Source organism: Mercurialis annua, linkage group LG7 (genome assembly GCF_937616625.2).
Source record: "Mercurialis annua linkage group LG7, ddMerAnnu1.2, whole genome shotgun sequence".
In the NCBI taxonomy this organism is placed as follows: domain Eukaryota; kingdom Viridiplantae; phylum Streptophyta; class Magnoliopsida; order Malpighiales; family Euphorbiaceae; genus Mercurialis; species Mercurialis annua.
The window spans coordinates 45,755,087-45,779,761 of NC_065576.1; the positions used below are offsets into that span (position 1 = coordinate 45,755,087).

At 32.2% G+C, this 24,675-nt stretch overlaps 2 protein-coding genes and 1 long non-coding RNA gene across 4 annotated transcripts; 2 read left to right on the forward strand and 1 right to left on the reverse strand.

Moving 5' to 3' along the window:
• The first annotated feature begins 4,614 nt into the window (after nt 1-4,614).
• Nucleotides 4,615-8,611, forward strand: LOC126656381 (uncharacterized). Its single transcript, XM_050350944.2, has 13 exons — nt 4,615-4,869; nt 4,961-5,015; nt 5,110-5,165; nt 5,453-5,550; nt 5,702-5,771; nt 6,179-6,248; nt 6,822-6,878; nt 6,974-7,041; nt 7,132-7,212; nt 7,323-7,400; nt 7,498-7,653; nt 7,778-7,930; nt 8,340-8,611. Exons 1-13 carry the CDS (start codon nt 4,717-4,719, stop codon nt 8,415-8,417), a joined length of 1,173 nt encoding a protein of 390 aa, XP_050206901.1. The 5' UTR covers nt 4,615-4,716; the 3' UTR covers nt 8,418-8,611.
• Nucleotides 8,612-8,747: 136 nt separating this feature from the next.
• On the reverse strand, nt 8,748-12,357 carry LOC126656382 (uncharacterized). Its single transcript, XM_050350945.2, has 14 exons — nt 12,207-12,357; nt 11,999-12,115; nt 11,813-11,875; nt 11,608-11,706; nt 11,031-11,111; nt 10,806-10,930; nt 10,613-10,714; nt 10,367-10,483; nt 10,228-10,293; nt 9,993-10,059; nt 9,842-9,895; nt 9,670-9,759; nt 9,536-9,574; nt 8,748-9,412 (listed from the first exon to the last, which is right to left on the reverse strand). Exons 1-14 carry the CDS (start codon nt 12,222-12,224, stop codon nt 9,314-9,316), a joined length of 1,137 nt encoding a protein of 378 aa, XP_050206902.1. The 5' UTR covers nt 12,225-12,357; the 3' UTR covers nt 8,748-9,313.
• Nucleotides 12,358-14,225: 1,868 nt separating this feature from the next.
• LOC126657782 (uncharacterized) lies at nt 14,226-17,653 on the forward strand. Of its 2 annotated transcripts, XR_008791085.1 has the most exons (4): nt 14,226-14,403; nt 14,638-14,716; nt 15,627-15,711; nt 16,972-17,653. It is a non-coding gene; the product is annotated as an uncharacterized LOC126657782 (long non-coding RNA). The 2 variants fall into 2 exon arrangements; XR_007633419.2 differs by lacking the exon at nt 14,226-14,403 and having other exon boundaries at nt 14,418-14,716.
• The last annotated feature ends 7,022 nt before the right edge of the window (nt 17,654-24,675 follow it).

Below are 24,675 nucleotides of genomic sequence, written 5' to 3' on the forward strand. Positions count from 1 at the left end.
ATTTAATTACGAAGACAAATGGTAGTTCAAAGTTAAATTTGGGTTAATAAATGTGAAGGTATAAATAAACCCTTCAACTTTTGATGAAAGAATATTTATGCCTCTAAACTCTAACTGGGTTCAACCCGACCCTTAAATTTATAAAAATGGCGCAAATAAGCTCTTACCCTAACGGCAAAATAAACGGTGTTAGTTTGAAGGGTTGATTTGCACTGATTTTATAAATATAGGGCCGAATTGCTCCGAGTCAAAATTCAGGGATATAAATATTTTTTATGAAAGTTTAAGAGTATATGTGCACCTTTTATTCAAGAGCGTGTCCCCATTTTTTACAAATGTAATTAACAATTTTAAAATATTTCAATATAATGAGTAATTAATTTACTTGTTGAAATACAAAGATTAGGTAATTATTTTAAAAAGGAATGACTAATTAATTATTTTTAAAAATATGCTTTTAATTGCTATTTTTAAAATCACCAGACAGACCAGTTGGACTGAATTAATTGAAAATTAATTATTTATCATGTCCAATTAGACATCAAATTTTAAAATAAACTAAATGAAAATGCGGTTGAACTGCATTTTTCCGATTTGATCATTAAACTTAAAGAATAATAATTATTTATAAATTTCAATTTAATTTAATCTTAAAAATACTTATTTCCAATAATTTAAATTATAAATGCTCATATATTGGAGATATTAAAATATATTTAAATTATTACTTTAATGTAACTTTATAGTTTATTATTTTATTAATTTAATGTTAAAAAAATATATATTTTTTAACTTTAAAATAAGATCATTTCTTATATTTGAAACAATTTAACTTTAAATTTCAATTAAAGTTCAATTTTAAATTTATTTTTAAATGTTCATATTTATAGTACTTTTAAAGAATTTAGATTATCTTTTGGTATTGAAAAAAATATTGTACTCTAAATATTATTTATCATTTCATATATTTTTATTATCATAAAAGAGATACGGTCGAAAGGCAAACAATGTTGATAATTTCTAACAAGGCTTAATTGCTTAAAAGATAGTGAAATTTAGCTTGTTTTGTTAATTTAATATGATTTTTCAGTTTTTGCAATTTTGAACACCAACTTTCATTTTTTTGAAATATTAAACACTGAGCAATTTTCCATTAAAAAAATGGACGTCGAAACAGTATTTATTCCGGTGTACACATCGTCGTTTTTCTTGACGGAAAATTTCGTTGTGTTTAAAATTGTAAAAAGATAAAGTTCATGCGTTAAATTATCAAAATTGAAAATTCGTGTTAAATTTGCAAAACACGCTAAAGTTCGTAATTTTTAAACAATTAAGTCTTCTAACAATATCATGAGTGATTTGCATTTGAATACTCTTCTTGAAACTAGTGAAGCATCTTCTTCCTTTTCAAAGTAAAATGAATTTTTCAAATTCAAATATTTACAGATTAAGAAACTTTAGAACAACATTTAAACGAATTAAATAAATAATCATAAATAGAAGAGATAAAATTCACCTTTGAAATCCTAAGCACCTGCGGTTTTACACCAATAAATCAGAACTTCAATATTCTAACAATAAAAAATAAGTAAATTTTTTCATATTCTTTTAAGGATTAATATCATCATTTAGCACAATTTTTAGAGAGAAGGGGGAGCACAATATTTTTAGAGAGAGAGAGAGAGAGTTGTTTAAACAATCAATTATATTCTTCAATGAAGTAACAATATGTATATTTTAAAATAATAAAAAAGTAAATATGAGTTTAATTTAATACAAAGGCATATTATAATTAAAATTTGTGTTTTTGCAAGTTCCTACATATAGACAAATATAATTGTAATTAAGAGTCAATTGATATATCAATATCTATGCAATTGTCTTAACAGAAAAGTAGTTAAGCACTGTTAATATGCAAACGATTCTTCTTAAAATGAATAAAAAAAGTGCTAAGCACACACAAACACAGGCATATTTTCTAAATGTTATTATAAAGAATTTTTTTATAATTTAATATAAAATAAAATAAAGTAAACAGATAAATATATTTTATAACAATTTATTTATAACTAAAATATTATATTTAGTAATTTAATTAATATTTAAAGTAAATAACAGGTCATACAATAACTATATAATTTAATAATATTTAAAATAAAAAACGGGCCATATATTTATAAATATTTTTTTAATAGAAATAATTTAAATAGGATAATATAAAATAATACAGAGCCTAACTTCAATAAAAAAAGTTTAATTATAAAGTCTTACAAAAATAAGTACAAGTCTAATTTTAATAAAATTTATACTAAATTAATATTTTAATTTAATAAAAATGTTAATTAAGTAACTAAAATATAATTAGATTTAATAATTATAATCTGTGTGTTATAATATGGTGATATTTTATTGTTTGTACATGAAACACTGGTGGACTATTAGTGTTTCTATAATTATAAGCCATATATATGTTTATGAAATTTGATTTCTAACAATCCTAAACTAAACTAACATCTATTCTTTTATATTACAAATTTAATTAATATTTAATATATATAACGAGTCATATAAATATCACTCACGTGCATAGCACGTGGCAAAAAACCAGTACTATATATAAAAGTACGGATAGAAAGGGGACAATGCAATTTACGTTAATATTTTTTTATTTAGTTTATTATTTCGTCAACTTGTGTCTCATTATCCATGAATTGGAACATCAACTTGTGTCTCATTATCTATGAATTGGAACATCAACTTGTGTCTCATTATGTATGTGTCACTATATGGTCCAACTAGTGAATATGCCACATATTATAACAGCTAAATAAAAGGAGATGATTTTATATATGGATAGATATTTGTACATATGATTGAATTATTTTTTATTTTTTTAACGTTGATAAAACATTCTCAACCATGAAGAATACAAAGTGTTTTTGTGAGACCATATACACTCATCTTCTTCACTCCTATTCTGAAATAAAAAACTAAAAGGACGCAAGTGTACATTTTGCACAACGCATATCATTCTCGACAATGGTTGAAGGTTAAAAAGGAAAAAGATGGAAAGAACAAAGGGTCAATATTTACTCTATAATATATATAGGTAAAAGGTACAAAAAAACCCTCCAAATTTATCTAAAAGTTTATTTTTTATTTTTGAAGCAATTTTAATGGGTTTCAAACAATAAGATACGATTAATACAGAGTTAAGTTAACAAGCAATCTATCGGAATAGCAAACCGTTCATTGAAGTTTTTAGCCCCAGAGAATGGTTAAACAGTGTACAAATTAGCAGAGTAACCGGAGTTTGATATATGAGAATTTAAAGAATTTGAAAAAGTGTAAGTAACAATTTTACTCTATTTTACAGCAGTATAACCAAATAATTATATTGTAATTCACTTTAATGAAGACATGCATTTCAATTCTCAAATATTAAGCATTTGCAAATTTTTGAAAAAAAAAATGTTCAAACAAAATTATTTAAAAGAATTACGTGGTTAGCCTAATTACCTCTATTTTTTATTAATTTAGCGATGTTATTAAAACCGGACCGGACTGGCCGGTCCGACCGGGTTAACCGGGGACCGGGCCCCTAACCGGTCCGATCGGGTCAATCGGGAACCAGACCCCTGTTCGGTCCGGTTACATACAAAAGTCAATTTTTCTGAAAATCGGTCAAAACCGGATCGAACCGGAAAAATACGGTTTTTGACCGAAACCGGCCAGATCCGGTTTTCAAAAAATTACACTAAAAAGTACCTTTTTTGTCCAAAAAATATTTATGTGGTCTCTTTTTACACATGTCTAGATCTCATGTGTCTATTTTTTTCTCTCTTTTACACACATTTTACTTTTTACTCACACTTTACTTTTTTTTCTCTTTCATACTCTCTCCGTCCATTTTTAGTTGTCGCTTTAGGCAAATATTTTTGTCCATCAATAGTTGTCATTTTAGGATTTCTAAGTGATTTTTACAATAGTATTCCAAATTTGATCTTCTTATTAAATACTTCATTAAATGGTAGTTCAATTTTCAAAGCTAAATCATCCAATAGTGGATTAATAACTCTATTTTCAAAGTTAAATTTTTCAATAGTGGAGTTTATAAATAGGGTTATATTAGTCTTTACGTTTATAATTTAAGAGAAAAGAAGCACTTTCTTAATTTTAGCAATCTAACCTAAAGCGACAATTAAAAATGGAAATAAGGAGTATACAACACTTTTTTTTCTTCTCTAACACAAATTAATTATGATACATATTTTTAAATATTATTCTTTATTATTGTATTTCACAAAATAAATTTATTAAAATTAATTTTTATTTCTCATATATAATAATTATTGTATTTATAATTATATTTTAATTTTTACATAAAAAATCTAAAAAATAATATTATATATATATTTTATCATTTTTTTATAATACTATATATTTTTAATTTTAAAAAATTATATTTATTAAAATTAAAAAATCCGGTTGAACCCGGTTGAACCGGTTGAACCATGAACTCTCGACGAAGCCGGTTTCCGTTCCGGTCCGGTTTTAAAAACAGTGTAATTTAGCAATTTAAGCTCCAAGCAGGCATGGGCCGATTTTGCTAGAATTTCTAGAAGAAATGATTAGAACCAGAGAACGGTTACAGTTATCCCTTACCTTAACAAAACCATATTAACGGTCTCGTTTTGTTTTTGCATAAACTTAGCCATGGCGTTTCTAGCTAAAACCCATTGCTCTCTTCACTCACTCCCTTTCCAGTTCCCTCTTCTTTCTCTCCCTCCGCCTCCACCGTCATTATCACCGGCCAAAAAGTCCACCGGAAAATCTCTTAAATTCATTTGCAAATCCAACGGCCAAGATGTATGTATAAATGCTTCCCATTTTGTTTCTAAATTCAATTATTTTTACCCTTAAAACATAAAAACATGCTTTGCCCTTTTGTTTTGTGTAGGATTATTTGATTGATGCTCCCGTTTCTGCTGGAGATGGGTTTTCTTTTAGTGGAGGTGTCATTTTTTTATTTCGAAAAAGTTGTGCATTTTTGCCTCTTATGGAGATTATTTGAAGATTAACGAACTTCTTTTGTTAATTTTTGAACAGGGAAATATTCAGATGAGCCTAGTCCAGCTGATGAATGGTTTAAACAAGGAAAGTTTGTAAGTTTTGCTTCGTAAATTCTCCATTTTCCAAATTTCAATTCAACTGTATGCTAGGGTTTAGGGTTTAGGAAATGTTTCGGACACGAAACTTCAGTTTTTACATAGGAAATCTTAAATAGCACTGTTTCCGTGTCCGAGTGTCCCCGTGTCCGCGTCCTTGTCCGAGTGTCCTGTGTCCCCGTGTCCGTGCTATCTAGATTGTATGGAAAAGAAGGAATGCTGATGGGAAAATTGGTTGTCTGTGATTAGTTTTTGATTCTAAGATTTTTTTTTTTATGTTTTAGGTGAAAGCTCATCCTGTTAATTCTGGTGAGAAGGCTAAAGATCCTATATTTGGACTTAAAATGGGCTCTGGTTCTCAGTCCTCAAATGATGTTTTCAGGTGCAACATTTTGTTCTATATATGTTTAGTCATCCGGTTTCGCTTTTATAATGGTTTATTTCAGGTCTGTAGCATAAGCAGGAATTGAGGTTGTATTATTTGCAGGGATTCCGATTGAAACATGCTCTATCTATTTGATTTTGTGCAATAGATGGTTTTGTGTTGAAAGTGGAAATGCAGACAATCCAACCGTTGTATTGATTCATGGTTTCCCTTCACAGGTTATTTCTTATCTAATTTCAGACATTCTATATGCTATTTGTCTACTTTTTCTTGCATTTTCAGTTACAATTCTCGTATAAGAATCGGACTTTTATCGATAAATATATAGGTATTCTAGTCTTTGGTAGAATCTAATATCACTCCCATGATATCGCAGCTAAGAAAGGCTTTTATGTGATGCTGATCAGTCACGATTTTGAAAATTATTACTATGAGTTTATGCTGCTGTGATCATTTACCTGCCATCTTTCAATCTTTAGTTACTGTTTTATATTTTAATATGATAAAAATATTCTCGACTTTGTATTACATTTCTTTTTTTTCAATGTTTTTCATTTAAATAAGAATGATAATCAGTTATTGAGTAATCCTTGATTATATAGAATAATGATTTCTTATGTAACAGGCATACTCTTATCGCAAAGTTCTTCCTGTTCTATCCAAAAACTATCATGTCATTGCCTTCGATTGGCTAGGTAACATAACATAGTAATCCATGAATTTCTGTTTCTTGATTTACATCTTGGGAGCAATTCGGATAGTTGTGCCATTTTATCATTTTGAAATGAAATGAATGTATTAAGAGGATGCTAAACATATGAGCATGAGTCCATAAGGGAACAATAGAGCGCCTAAGGTCTACCGCTTGTTGTATAGCAAGGTCAAATAGTCATATTGATGAATTCAAACTCGAAATAAGCCAAATAGGATTGAACTTTTTCCCATTTCAGAGGCTCTTTGGAGGTAAAATTGAGTAGATAAATCATTTTCAGGTTAGAGGGATGAGTCCACTTTTAGTTTATGGTCTGACAAAGCACATAGGCAAATATCTGTTTGCAAAAAGGTTGTTTTAGTCATGTATTTGGTAAGAAATGATTCACATGTTCGAAGTTTAAATGTAATTTAGTTAAGTGAATCAGAATTTAAAAACTGTTTAATATTTTGCTACTTTATAATTTGTATTCTTCAATCATCTGACTGATTACATGCTCCCATATGTCATTTAATCGGTGACTAGGTAACAAGGAAGCTTTCCCCTTCTTTTACAGGATTCGGATTTTCAGATAGGCCTCAACCTGGATATGGATTTGACTATACTTTAAATGGTAACTGTTCTATATAATAGTCTTAATAGTGACACAGAAGTGTTTATATTCTACTTGCGATGTCTTTACAGCATATATTTTGTGATGATTTGCAGAATATGTGTCATCCTTAGAGTCATTTATTGATGAAATTTCCAAGGAAAAGGTTTCACTTGTTGTACAGGTATTTTTCCTATGATCTATAAAAACATCAATCTACAATAAACGCCGTTGATCATTTGGCTAAAAATTCTAATTTTAACATTCTTCTTAGGGATACTTCTCACCGGTTGTTGTCAAATATGCTAGCAAACATCCGGAGAAGCTGAATGATCTTATACTCCTTAATCCCCCTGTATGGATATCATAAACTTTTACTCAGTTCTTGACTTCCTCTTTACCATCACATGTTTTATGATATTTGTTGTATGCATTGCAGCTTAATTTTATTTCGCTTTGCTGAAGGTAACAGCGAAGCATGTCAAACTCCCATCAACTTTATCTATATTCAGCAACTTCTTACTCGGTGAAATTTTTTCTCAGGTAGGAAAACATAATTTTATGTGTAAGTGTGCTTATTGCATCTATTCGTGTATTTCTGGATCACACATTTCTCAGTTTGGTTTCAATGACCAAATAGGATCCTTTGAGAGCCAGTGATAAAGCCTTGACAAGCTGTGGTCCATATCAAATGAAGGAAGATGATGCGATGGTTTACAGAAGACCGTATTTGACTTCTGGATCTGCAGGGTTTGCACTGAATGCAATTAGTAGGGCTATGAAGAAGGACTTAAAGGTGAATTGTTGTTGATTCTTATTCAAGATTTAGCATTTCATATGCAAAACACAAGTTTTGGTGTATGCTTCAGATTTTAATGTTTGTTTTTTTGGTATATTGTTTTGGTTTGCTTACCTGATAGAAGTACGTGGAGGAAATGAGGTCAATACTTATGGACGAAAACTGGAAAGTTAGAACCACTATGTGCTGGGGGAAAAGAGATCGTTGGTTGAACTATGATGGAGTAGAAGAATTCTGCAAAGATTCAAAATACAATCTGATTGAGCTTCCTATGGTGACTACATACTGTTCTCTTGTTACTTCTCATATATATAACACATAAATGGAAACGTGAAAACAACAAACGCCGAAAAGGAAAACCGGAAAAGGATATTTTTCATGAGAACAGATTATAAATATAGAATTTTTAGAGTTTTACAAGATTTTTCGAAAATGGAATGAAATGCAAAACACAAAATTCGAGAAGTTTTCATGTAACATAGAGTGAAGCAAGGAGATTGTTGCTTATGTCACTCAAATTATAGCTAGGCTGAAGTACAAACATATATGTTATTCTTAATTCATTAAATATGTTGGAATGGATTGATAACCTTTTCTTTTGATAATTTTCTAGCCGACTTTCTATGATTCGTGATGCTTATGATGCGGTGAAAATCTGTGGTACACGTGCTCCATTTTTGTAGGCAGGGCATCATGTACAAGAGGATTGCGGTGAAGAACTTGGAGGTATCATCTCTAGAATTTTCAGCAGAAGGAGCTGAAAACAGACGATGAACCTGGAGATCTACGCGTTCTGTTTATATTGCTGTCTGGAGATGCATATCAGGTGAACCCGCCTTTATAATTACTTTATTTATAATGTTTTCATACTTCTATGTACAAGGCAAATGAGACTAGTTTGTTCTTCTGTAATTGAACAAAGCATTTTGAAATGAATGAATTGTTTGGAAAAGAATCAATGCTTTGGTTTGAAGATTTATCAGAATGTTAGAGAGTATCTACACAGGTGATCAAGAACAAGAATCGCCGAATGTAGTACATATCAGAATTCATTTCTGACGCTTCATTCGAATTATCTACTAAATGATCGTTGTGTTGGAAATATTCTTGTCTAGACCGAGGCCATGTCGGATCACTCTCATATGAAGGAACTCCGCAGTTTAAGGGCAATGCAGTTCTTATGAGAGCGGTCTGTAAAAGACGTGGTCTAGGCAAGAAATTCTATGTTGTGTATAAAAATATAAATTCCGCAAACGAGAAGGTAGCTTTTTTTTTTATACTCAAACTTGCAACCTAGAACAGATGCAATATCGGATCAAATTTTTTGCAGTTACTGAACTATTGGTCTTTTATAGAACGGTCACCATCGTCCAATTTGTTAGATTTCTATAACTGGACTTTCGTATTTATATCAACAATAGGTTACTTAGCAATTCAGGCCAATTATTGCTTATGTGGCAACGGAAAATTGTGCGGTTATCCAACATTTTGTAGCCACGTCCTGTTGGTGTAAAAATGAAATTTCAGTTACCAAAATGTAGTAAGTTGAACAATGGTAAGCGTTCTATAAAAAGCATGTAGTTCAGTAACTGCATAAAACTTTAAACCGAACAATATGTTCCCGTGAAAATAACCCCGTTCTTGTTTATCTTCTTTTCTATTGTTTGTAAATGTCATTCCAGCAGTCATCATTCTCAGCAGCTTTTCTCCACCTATTTCTAAATATGCTTAGCTCCACAAATGACCATCTTCTAACCTGCAAAACAGAGTGGCAAAGACAATGAATACGGCTAAACACTAGGCAAGTTCCCGAAACATTGAATTGCATGAGGACTTGTAAATTCTTGTAACTTCAATGTAGGATCACTCGAAATCTTACCTTTTCTCTGGCATTAGATTGCTCGGACAATGGTTGTGTCTGCAAAACATCAAAATTTTGGTTCGATTCAATTTGATTTGAACGGAATGCACACTTTTAAGTTACAATTAACATACAGGCAGAATGATTCTGACCTTGTTTGTAGCAGAACCTCCTAATGTAGGAGTACCATAATGAATTATGTATTCAGAATCAACAATCCCTACATTTTTCGTTGGATCTCCCTGTCAAAAACAACCCCACATCAGACTTAAGAAAATTCATGGAACAGAATATGAAAAATTACATTGTACAGAAAGTAATTGCCTGTGCACAGTAACCAAGCTGAAAATCCACACCCCATCCATGAACCAAGTTATTCTGACAAACATGTAAAACAAATAATATATAGTTATATTCCGATCAATGCACGAACCTAGTTCATCACGCAAACACATGTTACAAAAAAATGTTGCACCTGAATCATGTACCATGTGCAGCGCCATGATGCTTTCGAGAAAACCGGAGCCATCATTTCTACAAACCTGTGTACACAACGTTACTCTTGTCATATGTACGACTAAGGATCTATGTTGCACGAAAACAAAAATGTTGAAACAAGAACATATTAAAAGGAAAACAGCAGATAATATTTTTTACAAAAAAAGGTTATGTACAAAATTTACATAATTCATGAACATAGTGTTTTATACCCTGAGCATGGTGGACCTGTGACATTTTTATCACAGTTTGTTTTACCAATCTTCCAATTTATCCTCCTGTCATTTATCCAAAATAAAATTATTAATCATTTTCAACTAAATGTCAATTTTAATAATATATGAAGAGAACCTATGTACTCTTGATCCTTTCTGTCTCTTGGTAAGTTGATGATGCACTTGTGATTTACGGGAATCAAGCCCCGGCTGCGATATCTCAAGACCTTCTTCTTTAATAATTGAAAGGTATCTGCATATGCATTCAAGTAAAGTTTTTGAATATCACAGAATCTATACTAAAACAGGTAACAGAAACAATAAAAAAAAGGTCAAAGCGTAGGACTCGACAAATTTCCGTGCAAAATATATATATATTTACCTTCCGGGATGAAAGTTGTCAAGTCCAAGATCTTCATCCCACAAGAAAATGTAATCATACTCCGGAACAATATCTGGGTGCAAGAATCGCTTTGCGAACCACCTAACACAATCATTCAAATGTATTTTGTTACGAACATTATATTAGGATTAACTGCAAGACTCCAACATCCTGAAGTGTAAATGATTAGTACCACTTGGTTTGATTGACAGCAACAATGTGAATGGCTTCATCACTCCATTCTAAATCTTTCCATTCATCAACAATTCCGTCGTAATGAAAAAGCATTAGAACGAAATCACTTTCGCTTGACAGGAACTGCGAAAATTGCAGAAATATAAATATGAAACCAATTAGCATATACAATCCATGCACCAAAAATAACAATGAAGAATGAGAAATTTGGCAGTTTTAATACCTTGTTGACAATTATGTCAACATTCTTCTTTTGTTTGATTCCAACTGCCATGGCAAGTATGTTCCTTGCTTTCGTCGAATTCTGAAACGAAACCAACACTAACGCATCATTTGGATTGGAGGTTGACAAAGGAAAGGAAAGGAAGGGAAGTGCTGAAAATGATGAACCCCTGTTTGGGAAAAATAAATAAATTGAGAGTAAAGATTGTAGGGGGGTTGTACTTTGCTTGTATTCATTTTAGTTACCGTACTTTGATGATTAAACTATAATTATATCACAACAAGAAGAGTTCTTGATCACTTAAAAAAATATCTGAGTCGATATTTGGTTGATTATTGTATAATATATAACGTATAAAACAAATAATCAAAAACTGTTGCCTTATGCGTATAATTTGCCTGGAAATCACTTAAAAACCTCATGATAACACTAAAATCATAGTCCATTAATTATGATGAAACAAATTAAAGTACGATTATCAGTTTGAAATTAATATACAAAGTACAGTAACACCAAGAATCAATTATCCCGTATTTTAACAAAAAGAAAAATATTTTTTGTGTGTTTATAGATGCACCTTTTCATGATGGCCCCATAATGGTTTTCTCTCCAAATCAGATGTTTCTGAGACAATACCTCTGGGTAATGTTTCAGTCGCATAATGCCTGTGCTGGGTCTAAACACAAATTAAACACAAATAAAATTAAATAAATGACAAACTGTTAGAGCTAAAAAATATTAATTAAACTTGTTAATTAATTAATGTTATTATATTAATAAACCTGACAATTATCTAAGCTATTGTCCTTAAGAACATCATCAACTGATCTCCAATCTAAAAGCTTCTGCATATAGAAAAAATGCAAGTAATTAATATAAGTTACAGTTTCTTGCATGACAAGTTTTCAATTTCTTTAATTTTTTGTATCTTGTATTAAACAAGTGTAGTATACATATATTATATATACCTCTTTATAATTCGCGAGTATACGTACTGCACTTCCGATAAATAAAACCGTAGAAAGCAAAAGAATTGTACGAAGCAAACCGCAGGAATATAATTTCTTCTTCAATTCAAACTCAACCTTAATTAATTAACAACACAAACAAAATAAGTTAAAAATAAAAATAATTTTGTTCTTGTGAAAAAGCAGAGGAAGAAGAGAAGGGACTTACAAGAGTAATTGATGGCATGATTATGTGTTCATAATAATTAAGTATTATTATAAGATATGAGATAAATATATAAGTGTTGAATTATGCAATCGTGAACTGAAGTTATTAATTTAAAAGTTTTTTAATTGTATGAACTGGACTTTGATCGATAAATGAATTATATTTTTCCAGTGTTATCGCAGACATGATTTTGAAAATTATTATGCTGTCATCTTCAATATTTTGTTATTGGCAATTGCTTCATATTTTACTATGAAAATAATATTGTTGACTTTTGTATCTACATATTTTTTCTAATGTTTGTTTAAATAAGAATGATAATCAGATGTTAGACTATCTATAATTTAATTAGTAATTTCATGAGGAGAAATTTTTAGGTAGACTCAGTCCATCACGTCATTAAAATAATGGCAATATCGTAATATTACTATTTAAAAGTGTAAATAAATAATAAACAAAATTACGATAATGCCACTATTTTAGTGGTGGGTTAGTGGCTCTCCAATTTTTATATTTCTCGTGAGTAGTGATTAAATTTTTGGACATAATTAATAAAAAGTTTGCCTTATATACGGCAGCAATAAATATTTTTTCTTTATAGCTATTTTGTGTTTACTTTAGTTTATCTATTTTTTGTTTTTCTTGTCGAAGATTCACCTTACAAAGGATGAAAGTCATATAACAAGAATTAATATATGAACTTTTAAAAAAATTAAACTATAAAATAGAGAGATTTTTAGGTAGACTCAGTTTACCACGTTATCTGTGGACTAACCTATCACATTATGATACATCATTAAAATAATGGCATTATCGTAATTTTTTTATTTCTTATTTACACTTTTAAATAGGAATATTACGATAGTGCCATTATTTTAATGACGTGTTATAATATGATAGGTTTAGTCTATAAATGACGTGGTAGACCGAGTCTATCTAAGAATTTCTCCTATAAAATAATAGGCAACAATAAGATACAAGTAAAAAATATCAAAAAACAAAGAAAATTTTAGACATAGATCCCCTAAACTTAACACAACGAAATTGTTGGAAGGGTGTTTTGAAATTTTCTTACACCAATTTGTCAATTAAACCGCTTGAACCGCTGAAACCTACTATTTCTGATCGTGGATCTTCATCTTTAATAAAACTCTATAGAGATAGATCCATATTCTTTTCATTTCATAAATCTACAATACTTTGGAGTTAAAACTCAACAAATGCTAATATTTCTTGTGGATCTAAGAAATATAAATGTAATAACCTAAATTTTTGAGGTATTACGTGTAGCGCCACGAGGCATAATCGTAAGGATTAAGAATGAGACTATCAGATTAAGACTGGATAATAAGGACTTAGACCGAAGCGGGTCTATTGGAATTATCGTAAAATAATAAATTTAATTGAAAATTATTATGCGATCAATTGGATTTAATCGGGACTAAAGGGAATAAAATAAAATAAGTTGGAAAGCCCGAGCTAATAATTTTCATGCCAAGATCCGTGAAATAATTTTTAGAAATTATGGAAAAAGTTTCATAACTTTCAGACATTGTTTAGTTAAGCATGTCAGTTAATAGAGAAGTTGAGGTAAAATGTAAATTAGCCACTTTAAGAACTAAAGTGGACTTTTAACCACAAACTTCCGGAGGAAGTTGTGTTTTACTCTATTTTCTCAAGATAAGAAAATAATATCGATAAAGTTGTTATCAATGGTCAATAAAATGAAAATTGGACGAAAAAGTGAGAAATAGTGCAAGTTAGCTCAAAATGGAAATTTGAGCGTTTTTGGCCAAAATTGCCAAAATATATTATTGGAAAGTGATATTAAAAGATATGAGACTAATGTTATTTATTTGGGAAATAAATAGTACGGAATTATCGAGAATCGAATGATTAAAAGATTAGTGCACTAAATTGTACGAAAGATAAGCTAGAAAGTGAAGAGAAAGGAGGTGACAACTTCAAGGATCTAAGTGGACTTTTTACCCACTTATTATCATCTTTTATGAATGAATAATCATTCATTTAAACACAAAATTGCAGCAAACCAAAGGTGAAATCCGTAGCTCTTCATTTCCAAATTCTCCAAAATTTCAAATCTTCATATCTTTTTCGTTTCTCAACGAAATTGAGCGATTCTTGCGGTCACGGAACGAGGAAGTGATTATCTAAAACTCTATGGCATCAATTTAAGGTAAGGATCTCGAATTTTGGTCAGGGTTTCAGAGTTATATTTCGGGTTTTGCAAGTTTGATGGTGATGATGCTTGATTAACTAAGACTTGATGTTTATGCTATATAATTGATTAGTTGTAGTGATTATGGCTGAGAATTGAATTGATTATAATGAGTGTGAGAGTTGTTCTTGATTAGGGTTCATGAGCTAATTTAGAGATTTAATTGGGGTTTTGGTTGTTTGATTGTTGTAGTGTAATTGTAAGCTTGTAATGAAGGTTATGGATGATGAAATTGGAGCTTTAAACCTACGGCAATAGAGACATCATCAAGGTGAGAAAATTCTGAAATTTCTTGGCTTTTGATTGATGTATTTGTGTGATGCTTAAGCATATGAATTAGGTAATAAACATGAGCTCTAGGTGTTTGATGAATTGATTGTAAGAAATTGTGTTGTTATGGATTGAATTTTTTGTATGAAATGTTGCTTAAGGTTTCGGCCATGGGCTGAAGATCATTGATATATGTGTGTTGATGGTTATAAGCATGGAATTTGGGTTGATTAGAGCTGAATTGAAATAAAGTTTGGTTGTTAAACTTTAATTGAAAGTGAAATGATGATTTGGTCTAGGTAAGCAAGTCATGTTCATATGAGATTGAACTATATTATGCTTTGATGGGTGATTGGTATAGGTATGTGTAAGGGGCTGGATTATGTTGAGGTTAGATGTTGGTATTGATAGGTTAGCTACGATGCATAAAAGTTGTGATCCGAATGCATGAACGATAATTGACGTTTTTGCAGAAAATGTCCTGCAAAACAGCCATATTGCGAGGGCAATATCTCGAGCTGTATAAGTCCAAATCACATTCCGTTTGTTGTTATGGAAAATTTGAGATGTTAGCTATAATTGTTTAGTTTTAAGTTTTTCCTAAATCTACCTCTAAACTGCTCGTTTAAGACAGGACATTACGTCGCGCAGAGCTGTCCTGCATTTTCTGGACAGCCCAAAGTATTAACTTCGAAACTTGTTTTCGACACCTCCGGGTGCGTTTTATGGTCCGAGACCTAAACGAAAGTTGTAGGCGACGTTTTAAACTTTAAGAATGTCGATTTCGTTCAGGGGTCAACCTATTTTAGATAAGCGGTTTTAATGACCGAAATAGGTTGATCGAACTAGTTTTAGATGCGTAATCGTAATTAGATTTGTTATTAATTCGTAGCGTTATCGAATTTGCGTAGACTCGACGAAGCGACTATCGACAAGGCTCGATGGGAACGGATCGAGATGTCTTCGTGTTTATTTGAAGAATTTGGATAGCAAGTGGTGAGTACACTTTAAATTACTCGCTAATATTCATAAAGCTACGTATTTTAATACGAAAAGCTATATGAATATTTATATATTTGAAAAGTTTGTTTTTAAATTGTATACGTATGTATGTTTTGAAAATGATGTTTTATCGTAATGTGTTAATTTGATAATAACATAAATGTTAAGGTACCGGGGATGGGTAAAGTAAAATAACGTGAATTGAACCAAATACAAATAAGAAAAGTACAGTACATTTCTATATGTACTAATAAATCGAATATCGAATAATATACAAGTATCAGATCAAATATGAATAAGGAAATATAGTACATTCCGATATGTACTATCAAACATAATAAATACCCATACGTGCGTGTGTTATAGATGTATGCTTGTAGATTGTAATGTGCATGCCATGGTCCATAAAGGATCAATACAACAGAACGAAAAATACAAAAAACGTAAAATGAGAATTGTACTATGGTACACAAAATAATAAGAACTGAGATACAAGGTTGAACTCGGTAGAATTATCCCGGGACCTGTATCTCATCCATTCTCGATGATAATCCTCGGAACTTATACATAATAAAAAGTAAGTGCGATACATCGAGAATCAATACGAAATAAGATCGAGGCACAATGTGAACAAGCACTCCTATTAAATGTCAATAGAAATTATATGAATCGACAGTTAAGTTCAAAAGACCTGCAGGGTGCAGAGTCCGAATGCAGACACGAAGGTAACTCGGTTGAACTATCTCGGGACCCGTGTCTAAGGAGTAACTCGGTTGAATTATCTCGGGACTCCTATCGATCGTTTGGGATTGAGAAATGGTACAAGTAACTCGGTTGAATTATCTCGGGACTGTACCATATGGTTATGGGTAACTCGGTTGAACTATCTCGGGACCCAACCATAAGGATCAAGTCACAAGAGACTTGCCAATGATTTAGTTCGACTTAGAATCATGATAATATAAACTTAGATTTAAGATTCAGTCGAAAACTAATGCAACAAAACGAGAAAGAAAAATATCAATATCATAATAAGAAATCAAGGATGACAAATACTTATAAACTATAAGTTTATGAAATAAACAAAGAGTTATGAAGGAAAGTAAAGAAGATACGCAATATGATGTCAAAAGATTATTTTTGATATATAAAATGGATTTTCAATGGATTTTAACCCTTTATGTGATATTGCGTGTAATTTGGTGAACTCACTCAGTTTTATACCGACCATGTTGCTCCTCCCATTTTTTTCAGGGATGGTATGATATGATTTGAAGAGTTAAGCTTCCGAAGTTTTAATTCTCGGAAGTCATTTGCACAAGAAGTAAAAAAAGGTTTTCATTCTAGCGGTCTGCAGTAGTCTAGATGTTTTTGTCTATGTATTTATCTAGCGGATTTTAACTCTGATATTTTTGTAAAATGGGGTCACGTGTTTTTTTTATAAATGAAAAATGATTTGATTTGCGAAAAATTTACACAGAATTTTAGGCTTGCTACGGGTTTCGGAGCTACCACTCCCATTCCCTAGCGCCGGTCGCGGCTCATTATTTTGGGTCGTGACAAAGGTGGTATCAGAGCAATGGTTTAGATTCATAGGCCATTGCCTGTATACGATTGATGTCTGTAGTTCCTAGGTATGATGTCACTAGGTTAAGCTAAGAACTACTGCGGATTATAGGAATTTCCAGTCATGTCTTTTGAACGTTATCATCTTTTTCATCGATTTTTCAATCATTTTACAAAGACGTCCCTTCCTATATGTGCTATTAGGAGTCGAGTTAGGAATGTGCATGAGCACAATTTATGTTTTGTGTTTACTCGAGTAAGCAATACGCTTTCGAGTATCTATAGTCTGCGAAGAGTTATATACTCTCGAGACTCATATGATAGAAGAATATTGTTATGGACTATGATTGAATTGATTGATTGGATATTATATGATTGATGAATAAGATAGGTATTGTTTTGCGCTGCGATCACTCAGGAGAGTGATATGATCACAGGTATGTAAGCCTATGATAATTTATGCGATAAAGTGAAATACGTGTTTGTGATTGATAATATGAGTTGGATTTGTGTCTTACGATTAGACGCTGATTAGTTCTGTTAAGTCTATGTTGAGTGGAAAGCTCACATGACTTAATATACGATACGTAGCTAAAGAAAATCTAGGGGACACAAGATTTTCTTTGAAATTGATTAACATAGACGCTCATAACTACGATAGTGATACGCACGGAACATATACTATGCAAGTATATGTTCTGACGATTTGCTAAGTCTACAATGAGTAAGAATACTCAGAAGACTTGCAATACGAGACAAGGACATAGAAAGACCAGAGAAAGGAGAACAAAGTCAATACGCGAGGGATGCAACATTCCATCTGATAAGATACCACGGGTGACACGAACCAACCATCTCCTTAAAGACGGAGTTTGTCGCGGCAATTTCTAGTTAGACACAACCAATAGACCGTATAGTAGAAGCAAACGTCGTGAAGTCCAAACGCTAGAAGCTCAATAGCGATTAAACCTTTTGAGCTAGTCTAGTGTAAACATGAACGCTTAGAACGTACTTTTCGAACGACGTCAAAAGCGGACGAGTAGAATTACATCTTTTTGTATGCAAAAGATGTACATAGATTGCGAACAATAGTACGATAAATGATAAGAACGAGTAGTTATACAGAGTCTAATGTCAAAGAAACTTACGTAAACCCCGTTTTATGAAAAGAAAAGTATTTGATCGAAATAAAATGTTTTGAAAAGACAAAATTGTGCCCGGACACGAATCATAAAAACATCGCATTGACACGAATAGAATTGCATCACTACATCCATATTGCATTCACTAGTAGGACATGCACCATATACATTCTGTGTCTGAAAAGAAAAGAGGAGTGTCATTGCAACTCTTGTGATGAGAGAAGTCATCACACCGGTGCACAATTATGACATGATTTCAGAAATGAAAAGTATCGTGGTTTTAAACGGATGAGTTTCCAAACGTAATTAAGCTCAGACAAGGACTCTGTATATAGAGGCGTAGGACAAGACTGATCATCTTCTTAGGCCTATATGAAAACATACGTATGTAATATGACAAGTATATAGAATGACGAATAGTGTAATGCGAATCGCAACGTATCGAGAATTGAATTGCAGATCTCTAAGGCAGTCTTGTATATTAAATACAAGAACAACGACGCTACTTTACAAACATGTAAAGTGATAGCGGCCACGTTTAAACTCGAAGCACGTTTACCTCTAGGACGAGGAAATCGAACATAGAAGTTAGTTACATGTAACACCCCGTATTTTTTCGGCTTGTTACGATGAGTTTTTCAATGTGTTTTGGGTTAATGTTTGGTGGTTTAGTTCCTTGGAACTTTGGTTTAGGTTGCACAATAGTTATTTCGATGTTTGGGCTTGTTTTGAGTGTGGTTCGGGCCGTGTGGATCGACCTTGGGCTTAAGGCCCAGAAAATCAATAATTTTGGAAGCAGGGGGTGTATCACGGGCGTGACAGGAGCATCACGGTCGTGATACACCATCACGGGCGCGATTCAGTCATCTCGGGCGCGACGCGGCACTGTAGGGTTCGCTGTTTTGTTATAAATAGCTCCTTAACTCGATTCTTTCAGCCCTTTTTCATCCTATCAGACCTAATGCGACCCTACACTCAGATAAACCCTATTTTTATCATTCCTTTATGATCCTTGATGGTTTTTAACAATTGATTGGTGATTGTTTATCCGTTTTGCGATTTCTACGCGTTTTGCTTGTGGTGTTCTTCGTTGGTGTGATTGTGACTCTTGTTGCTTCTGGTCCAGACCCTTACCTAGGGTTTAATACTTATATAATCTTGTTATTCTCCATTCTAAGGTAATTATTTCCATCTCTTATGTATTGGTGAATCGTTGTCTTGTGTTTTGCGTAGAATTGCATGTTTTAGGGTGTTTTGGAGTTTGGAACTTTATGATTAATGGTCTGAGATTTATGATTTGAATATTATGTTTTAAATGGAGTTTAATATGATTATAATATGATGTATCATGATTGGAATTGGATTTGCATGATTTAAACAACGAATTGGCTAATTCTAGGTTTGTATGAAATTGATTCGTTTAGTGATTTGTTAAAGTGTTGAATCTGAGTTATTTGGGATATTATGTGGTTATACTACAATAGCTAATGATCTTATGAGTTAGGATCTTGAAGTGAGATTTGGGTTTGATCTATGTTGTAAAAATCTCTACGATTTGCGAAATTGACATTTTTACGAAAGTTAAACGCTACGATTGCAAATTTGTTTTCAAATTCTATACCTACTGATCTAATATTTTCTATATGATGTTTTGATGTTTTTAAATCAGTAGTAACATACTTTGGTTCATCGATTGTTGGTTTTGAATCGTTTGGCTAGTTTAGGCAATTTTCGGCAAATTGCCAAATTTGATTATTTGAGTGCTTTGCCTTAATATTAATTTTAATCAAAGATTGTGGCTTTGTTAAATGCCTACTTAGGGTGGTTTGATCTTGTTTTAAAGAACGGGAAACTTTGTTTATAAAATGGTTTGAACTTATTTCAAGGATGTTATTATTATCTTAGGTTGTGGATTAACTTGTTTAAACAATATGAGGCATATAAGGTGTTATACGTTATGTAAGGTTTTGATTGAGTGATTTTATTCTCAAGTTGATACTTGTTAATTGTTGAATCATTTTAATTCTATTTAAGGTGACATATTTGATTATACTTTGGGTGTACTTGTCAAGTGTTGGCAAGGTAATTGATTTGTTACTTTGGTGTTCGTGGTAGGATTAAGTTAGGTATGAGTTCTTATTTAAAAATACTTTGGTTTCATTTAAGGATTTATTTAAGACTTTGGTTTTAAACTTTGGTTTATGGATGGGTCGGGTTAGACGTGGTCTTCCGACATGTGTTGTTGAGCTATACTGCAGTTGAGGCTAACACACTACTTTGGGAAATCTCTTTATTTTAAATAAAGTATTTAAGCTATGAAAGGACTTTGGTTTTGTTTTAAAGATAAGAACTCACCTAAGCTTAATTTGCCTAACTTGTTATATGGTATACTTTGGTTATGATAATACGTTGGTTATGTTTGATTACTTTGGTTGTGTTTGGTTGTGTTGAGATACTAGTCCTATGTGGTGTCTAGTAATCTTAGAGTTAGGGGTTGAATGGATTTTAACTTATACCTTGTTTTAGACCCGTCGTCTGTTCGTGCTTCGGAGTCCGCTCAGGGTTAGCTGTTTGCCAAGATATTCACGTGGATACGCAAGCAGTGAGTTGATAGTGTTATTTACCGCTTTATTAAGTACCGCAAATTATTTTAGTATATCAAATGTTGTGAACTGTTTTAAGGATTATGGATCTGGATTGAAACGAGCTACTCGATAGGCTTGTATCGAGACTGTGTGCACCGGTAAGTACTTTGGGATCGGCAGACTAATGTCTAGCCTACTTTGGGATCGACGAGGATTTGTTCCCGTCTACTTTGGGATTTGGTGATGATACGTCACACCTACTTTGGGATTTCATTTCAATACTGTCTTCCATAATCAAATATAAATATATTAGTATAAAAGGATTTGTTTTGAGGTTTTAATCTTAATAAATGTAAATAACATTATGAACTCATCTCAGTATATCTGACCCCGTTGCTTTCCAAACTTTTCCAGGTTTATGATTTTGAGAGCGTTGGTCATCTCCGATCTTTTGGTTCCTCGGAGGTCTTTTTATATTTTCAGACTAGTCAACTGTTTCACTTCTTAGACCGCAGTAGAGCTAGTTGTCTTTATTATTATACTTTGGTTTGTCGTTGTGGTACGACTGTTATGTTATTTATACGTTGACATGTTACATTGGATTATTGATTTATGAGGCATGTTTCTAGTTTCAGAATATTATCAATTGGTTGTAATAGAATTGTTATATAAATTGTTAGACTTAGGTTGGAGTCTCGGTTGCCCCCGAGCATTGGTTTTCTTGCAGGTTTATTTTGATTATATGGTTTTCCGCGAGGCTTGCTACGGGTTTTGGTACGACCATACCCATACCCTAGTGCCGGTCGCGATCCACGAAATTGGGTCGTGACAAAGTTGGTATCAGAGCTTTAGTTTCGAACTAAGGCCAAATAATTGCATGTTATGTGTTTATCGCTTTGAGGTATGTTAAGTGCTGTTGTTGTGTCATAGGATCTACTGCGGAATTAGGATTCAAGTCTTGTCTTTAAAACGTCATCTTTTGGTTTTCAAAACTTTCTACCTTCACCTATAGGAATGTTGAGTGTCGGTCTTATGTGTTACTGATGCTTTACTTTGGAATGTTTATTGCTTATACATTGGGTGATTTGTTGGCTGTTGTACCATATATGAGATATACTTTCGGTGATGTTTTGTTGGTGTTGTACCTTATATGGTGTTTACTTCGGGTGATGCTTTGTTGGCTGTTGTGCCCTATATGATGTTTACCTTGGGTGATTAGTTGTTGGCTTTTACGCCTTTGGATGATTTTGATTATAATTTGATTGCTTTCACCTTGTTGGTGAGTACAGTTTGGTTTGGTTGTGTTATTGAGTGCTAAATACGTTGGCACGTACTATGATACGTTAGGCGTTGGCCTTGTGTGGTTTCTAAAAGATTTCGTGTCAAATCTTTAAGCATGTTTTGTGGGTTTATGCTGTTTGACCGCACGATGGTTTTATAGTTTTATTAAGAAAATTATTTTGATTTGGTTTTTATTTTGACACGAGGGCCGGATGAGCGGTCTGGTCATAGTACATTGAAAAATGTGATTTTTGGTTACTTTGCAAGTAAAATGAGTTTCTCGTATCTTAGAATGTTACGTTAGACTTGGTGTTGACAAACGGTTGTTTTTAAAATAATATTATTTATGAGCTTTTCCCACCGTATTGAGAATTTAATATTTTTGGCTGTTATTTTACCATGTTGTGGTATGTCGACGTTTGAAGCGTCGTTTGGTCATATATTGGTAATTATGTTTGGCTTGCTTAGGTGTTTACAAAATGATTGTTTGAGATCAAAGATTTTCTCACTTAAGATTTTGAGTTGATTTCGATTCTTGGGTTGCTTGAGCTCTTATTTTGAAAAGGTTGAGATTGTTTTTTTTTAATTTTATTTAAAAGACTTTTTCCGGATTTATAAATATTTTGAATAAGTTTTAAAAATGGTGGTTTTGGGATTGACTTAGGTCACCCAAATTTGGGAGTTGAGCTTGGTAGTTGTAATGACTCGGCTAACTAGATGGTTTTATGGATTGAGATACTTTGGAAATTTTAAAGCAATTGTTTAATTGAGGAGATATTTTCGGATATTGATTTTGCTTTTAACCGTGGGGCTCAACTAAAATTTGGAAGTCTTCTGGTTGACTTTAAACTTCAAAATGAATTTTGATACGTACTTTTGAAAGATGATATATTATAGGTTTATTTTGTTACAAAGATTCAAAATTTATTGTATCATGTCTTGATTCGTCCTTTAAGTATGTTTGGGTTATTGTGCTTAATGGCGTGCTTGGGAGGTTTATGGTTTGTATACCTCACATGTTTGGTTGAACTATGTTAATTGTTTTTGTTTTATCTCTTCGTGCGGAGTAGCACGTGAGATGAATTATTTCACGTGGTCATGGTTGGCTTACCTTGGTGTATGGTTTTATTTTATGAGTAGGACCTTCATTTAGACCCTGTATTGCTTTAGTTTCGGTTTTGGATTATGCTGGGTTTGGTGTGTTATTTTGTGGATTTGAGATTTTGGTGTTTCGATATGAGTAAGATGAAGAAAGTGTTTCTTTGGTGGTTTTTGATTATCTTGGACAAAGATGTTGGAAATTCTTATTCGAAGAGATAGATCGGTGTATTAATACACTGGCGTTTTTCATCCAGATTGGATGATGCGATGCGGGAACTGGTGGTTTGTTTTGTAGAAACGTAGGTGATATATTGTTTTTCCTTGAGTTAAGTTTAAGCTTAGTGAAAGTTTTTTGTCGCATAAGAGATTTTATAGTAGTTATCGGTTTGAATTGTTATGTTAGTATCACATGATTTGGTAGATTGCAAGTAAGGATTGAGAAATGTTTTTGAGGTTATCGAGTGCACATCTCACAGAGTGAAACGTCTAGCAAATGTTTTATTAATAAACTGATTTCAAATGAAACTTATTGAAAGTATTTGAAATGTTTTTATCACGTAATTGTGCCCAGACATATCATGAACATGCATTTTTGTATGTCACGAATAGGGGATTTCATTGAGCACTAAGTATGTTCACTAAATAATAAGAAAATAAGTAATTTGTACATGCATAATAGTACATGCATCACGTGCATTGAAATGGTTAGAGTTGGATGCAACTATTTGGGGATGAAAGGTGTCATCACCCTGGCGCACAATTATGTAAAATGGATTTCGGGAATAAAGAATTTTTGAGAAAAATGTTTTGAAACGAACTCGCGAGTCACTTTGGGATAAATATATTTATAAGGTTGGATTTCAAATGATTTTGAAACTGTTACTGAAGGGTAGCTAGACAAAATACTCTGTGATGATGGTGGTGAATTGAGGATGATTATGCTATGAGTGATTGGTTTGTTGTATAACAAATTTTGTACTTGGTAGGGAGTAAGAATGAATATAACATTGCACTCGAGTTATTATTATAATAAGTATGATAGGATTTTGAGGTCGGTTTGGAAGGCCTTTGTGTTAGCTTACGATTTATGAATTGAGGTTATTAGATTAAGGGATTTGGTTATGCTCGACGTGTGTGTTTACGCCGTGATTTTAAAGGAAGTTTGTTTTTACATATTCGTTTTTGTATAATGTTTTGGTATACTCGTATAAAAAAAAATATTTGTATGTATGTTGGTGTTAGTTACTTTGGGTAACTTCGGGCTGTATGTTTTCTTATTGTAT

Bases quoted from the DNA above. Each gene is read 5' to 3' on its own strand.
- LOC126656381 (XM_050350944.2), top strand. From the start codon at position 4,717: ATGGCGTTTCTAGCTAAAACCCATTGCTCTCTTCACTCACTCCCTTTC. The intron at 5,166-5,452 runs GTAAGTTTTGCT...TTTATGTTTTAG, and splicing joins GGTTTAAACAAGGAAAGTTT to GTGAAAGCTCATCCTGTTAA. The intron at 6,249-6,821 runs GTAACATAACAT...CTTCTTTTACAG, and splicing joins CATTGCCTTCGATTGGCTAG to GATTCGGATTTTCAGATAGG.
- LOC126656382 (XM_050350945.2), bottom strand. The intron at 10,484-10,612 runs GTAAATATATAT...ATGCATATGCAG, and splicing joins GACAACTTTCATCCCGGAAG to ATACCTTTCAATTATTAAAG. The intron at 9,760-9,841 runs GCAATTACTTTC...TGTTTTTGACAG, and splicing joins AGCTTGGTTACTGTGCACAG to GGAGATCCAACGAAAAATGT.